Here is a 4,162-nt window from a genome sequence, read left to right as displayed (position 1 = left end):
GGCGGCGATGCCCGCGCCGGCTGTGGCACTTGAGCCCCGGCTGAGCCCCAACCACTCTGGCAAACTGGCAGCGGAGCTGAACTCTCCAGTTTGTTGACTTGCCTGTACAGGGCAGTAGTCTAATCAAGCGCCATAAATTAATTCAGCCTGACTAATTGCTCTGCTATATGGACTGAATTTGAAGAGAATTGCGTGATGACTTTCCCCCAAGGCTGTCCCCTGCATGCCTGGGTGCGGCACAACCGGAGCCTCTTGTTAAAAGGCAGTTTCTTTGGTATGTCTCATCTCCCAAAGTAAACTGGATGATGAGGCTCTTGGAAGATTAACCCTTTCCTCTGCTCCTGGTGGGGATGTTATTTCTGGAGAGCTGGTTGCAAGGCGTGGAAGCGGTTGCGTGCATGTTCTGGTCTGGGCAGCTTGGCCTAAAAAAAAAAAGAAAAAGAGAAAAAGGAGGAAAAAAAAAAAATTCAAATTTGGGTTTGCTCTCATGGGGGAGTTTCTGTGCTGGGTGCTGGCCCCAGGGAGCAGCAAGGGGCAGATCTGGTAGGGCGGCCTCCAGATCTTTTACGTCATCCTTCTGACTCCTCTGCCAAAACGCATGTTTTTTCCCCCCCGAAAGAAAACAGCCTGTTCCCGCTGCCTCCTGCCTGCAACCCAGACCTGCCTGGCTCCCGCCTGCCCAGGGCCGCAGCGCTCCGGGGCTGTTGCTCACCCAGACCTTATCTCGCAGCCACCTGGATGCTGCAGTTTTTGTGCGTGATCCTTCCCACTCCTGGGGCTTCGACTTCAGCTCTTCTGATCTGAGCTTTCCCGTAGCTCCCCGCAGCTCGGGTGGAAACAGGAGTCGGGTTTTAAAAGGACCTTGTAGCAATAGTTGAGCGGGACTTAGACCTTGTCTGGCCACAAAGGCTGTACGTAAGCCCTATCAGAATAGCTGAAGCAGCATAACTGTGCAGTACGACTTAATCCTGCATGTGAAAACCAGAGAATAAGCTAAACCAGTAAGTCGCGGTGGCAGTACCAGTCTGTCCGCATCCAAGAGAAGTGCCCTGCGCTGGGTCGTGGTGTGAAAACCCTGGGGATGTCTTGATCCAGCTGGATCAAAGTCACGGATCGCTGTCCCCGGGTTAAAGGCTCGACTGCTGACCTGACAGCCGCATGTCGTGCTCTCGCCTTGTCCCTTGCCCTGCTGCTGCCCGGTCTCCAGCAAACTGCTTCGCCCCAGCGCCTCGGGCATCTAAAATCAAGGGTTAGGGATGAAGCCACGCTGTTAATGCTTTGAGAAAGCTTTTCTTTGAAAAGCGTTGGGGCAGCGTTTGCTGTAAAAGCCTGTAAATCATTCCTCTGGCTCACTTGCTCTGACTAATTCGAGTAGCTGCAAGTCAAGACTGTACTTGTCGGCGTCCTGCAGCGTGGCAGAGAGGGAGCTGGGGAACAGCAAGGGTCTTCTCAGCACTTCAAAGGTGAAGACAATGACTAATGCATGAAAAATCAGTAGCATCTCCAGACTGTTGCTTTTTTAAATTTTTTTTTTTCTTCCCATGATCGTGTGGGACAGCTGCCTCGCAAGGATCGTATCTGCCAGAGATGGTGCTGCTTGGAGGCAGGGCTGTAGTAAAACCAGAGGGTCAGGCTGGCAGAGAAGCCATTGATTGCGTATCGGCACAGGGCATCGTAGCAGCCGCCGCGCCTTCGTTTGATTTCTGTTAGGCTGAGTGACACTGTCCATGCAGATCAAGCTAAATTGACTTGCCTTTGCCAGGCTAGAAGTTCTTTGAAGAAGCTGCGGGAAGACTTAAGTAGTAAACTTGAGAACAGACAAGGAGATAAACAGCATGCACAGGTAATGGGAGCATTTCTCGGGCGTTAAATGACATTGACTTATTAAAAAGATGTCATCTTCGGGTCCGGAAAATGATAGAAGGGGCCTTAAAGATCGAGACGCTTGTGGCGAATGAAAGCCACGTTGGCACCATTTACAGGCAAAATTCAAAACCCACACAAGCACGTAATGAGGAGTCAGTAAGCAAAACGCATTGGCTGGCCAAATGCACTATTGCATGTTCATTTGCAGAAAAAAACCTCGGTCTTGAGTTGCTGCGGTGCCCCAGAGCTAGCTGTCTGCATGCGACTGCGCTCTCGCGCGAGCGGCTGTGCTGGCCGGCGTTACATCCCTGTCCGTCTGTCCTTTGCTTACGTAGGTCATGCTGGAAAAGCAGAACGGGAGCTGGCTGTACCCAGAGAGGCTGCGTGCTGATTCCTGGGAGGACCAGGTACGGAGCTAAAGAGGGGGATTTCAGCGCCATGGAAAGAAATACTGGTTTTAGTTTGATATCTCCCTCCCAGCAGGTAACTTCGAACCTGTTCAGCACACGACCAGGCGCTCCTGCAGCAAACTCTAGTCTTTTTATCAGGGTCAGATCAGAAACAGAGTGCAGCTCTATTAGAGCAATAAAAATGTGCATAATAGGTTTTTAAACCTCTGCACACAAGAGCTTTTTAGCAGAAGGGATAACAGGAATCTTAAGCTGGTAAATATTTCTCCAGCTCTTCATCTTTCCCCTGGCCGGGGCAGATGCTCTGAGCTGGGGTTTCGGGTTGGGTGGCTGTGGACCTGGTTCATGTTGCGGGGTTTCAGGTTGCCCAAGCGCGGATCAGGATGGCATCCTGCAAACAGGGCTTGGAAGGCAACCAAAGGATAGTGTGCACGTTATCTTGAGGGCTGGAAGCTGTCGCTCAAGTGTGGGAGGCGAGGACGGGAGCGCCTTTCGTTTTTTCAAGCTGAGAAGTGATGTTACCAGGCTTTGTCACCAACAGCGCTGCCCACGTTGGGGCGGAGGGCTCCTTTGATACCTCCCGACTGCTCATCCTCTCCTGTTACTGTCTCCACAGGAGGAGGACTGCTCAGGTGAAGACGTGGAAAAGATCCGACAGACGGCGAAAAGGCTGTTCACGAAGCTGCAGGAGGCTGAAAAGCGACATCAGCTGGAAAAGAAAGCCTTTGAGGTGACTACGCTGCACGCTTCTCTGCTGGGAAAGTGTGATTTTTATGTTATTTTGGTATTTTTTCTCTTTTTGGAAGTCTGAGGAGCTACATGGGCGCGCGAGTTTGGGCTGCCGGAGGTGTCTGCCTTCTCCTTGCAGAGCAGCGGGCTCAATGCGCGCTGTTAAAATACAGCGGGGAGTCCAGACCTGGCCAAACCCCAGCAAACTGCCTCCCTGGTTGCCCAGAAGAGTCTGAAGACATAAATGCTTTCCCAGTTAAAAATCACCTAAAATAAAAGCAGCAGCCAGGTTGGCAGGCGGTCCGCCCAAACTCTGCCGAACCTTTCCGGCCGTAGCCAGGCTCGGTGCGAGAGAGGGGTGTTTTGTGGGGAGGGGGACTGCCGGGGTGTCCCAGCGGGTCGAGCGGAGAACAAATCTGCGGTTCCCAGACACGGTGCTGGGCTGTTGCGGCCGTGCTGGCTGTTGTGGTCTCTCTTGGAGCTCTTCATCTGCGGGGCTGTTTGCTGTAGAGAGGGGCGAGCTGACCGAAGGCACCCGGACCCATCGCGCGGGTCTCCTCACCTGCCGAGCGGTGCTGACGAAGCTGCCACGTTCGCTTTTCTCCCTTCCTCAGCCCTGGTGATTAATGGTCCCCTTCGGTGTGTTTTCTAGTGACTGCTCATGTCCCGGATGGGCTGGGCCTGACCGCGTCACCCTGCAGCTCCAAGCGCTGGTGGCAGCGGTGACGTCCTGGTTCGCATCCTGTCCCGCAGACCAAACTGGTCCTGGGAACCCTGGGGGGTTCCCTGCAGCGGGACGGGGGACAGCGTCCGCTGGGGAAGTGGGTTTGAGCGGCGACCGCTTCCTCCGGCGCGGGGACGTCCGCCTGACCGCAGCGGAGGCACATGCCCCAAGGACATCTGTCCTTGCGCGTAGGAAGTCGCGTGGTTTGGTGGCATTTTGGGGTCTTTGGTCAGCTGTGATGCTGACTGTGGGCTCTGAGCCCGGGTGGAGATCCCGGGGATGGCAGGGATGGGTGTTCTGGCAGCTGTTGATCCTGCCAGCGCTGTCCAGGTGTTCTCGGTGTGCCTTGTTGTCTGAGCCTGCTCTCCAGCTGTCATGGGGACCCACGGGGACACCCTTGTCCCCTCTCGGCTCCTGAGGCATTGATGTAGGC

General features: G+C 54.3%; 1 protein-coding gene across 1 annotated transcript in view; it reads left to right on the top strand.

The window, feature by feature from the left end:
• Positions 1 to 1,733: 1,733 nt before the first annotated feature.
• The window catches only part of TUFT1 (tuftelin 1), a gene marked incomplete at its 5' end in the record, with an annotated part of 6,556 nt that continues 4,127 nt past the window's right edge, over positions 1,734 to 4,162 (top strand). Inside the window, 3 exons of the mRNA XM_009572115.1 lie at positions 1,734 to 1,843; positions 2,202 to 2,273; positions 2,893 to 3,006. Coding sequence (XP_009570410.1) covers positions 1,734 to 1,843; positions 2,202 to 2,273; positions 2,893 to 3,006 — 296 coding nt within the window. The remainder of the gene's footprint in view (positions 1,844 to 2,201; positions 2,274 to 2,892; positions 3,007 to 4,162) is intronic.

Source organism: Fulmarus glacialis, unplaced genomic scaffold (assembly GCF_000690835.1).
Source record: "Fulmarus glacialis isolate BGI_N327 unplaced genomic scaffold, ASM69083v1 scaffold19712, whole genome shotgun sequence".
Lineage (NCBI taxonomy): Eukaryota > Metazoa > Chordata > Aves > Procellariiformes > Procellariidae > Fulmarus > Fulmarus glacialis.
This window is presented reverse-complemented; position numbering and strand designations above follow the sequence as displayed.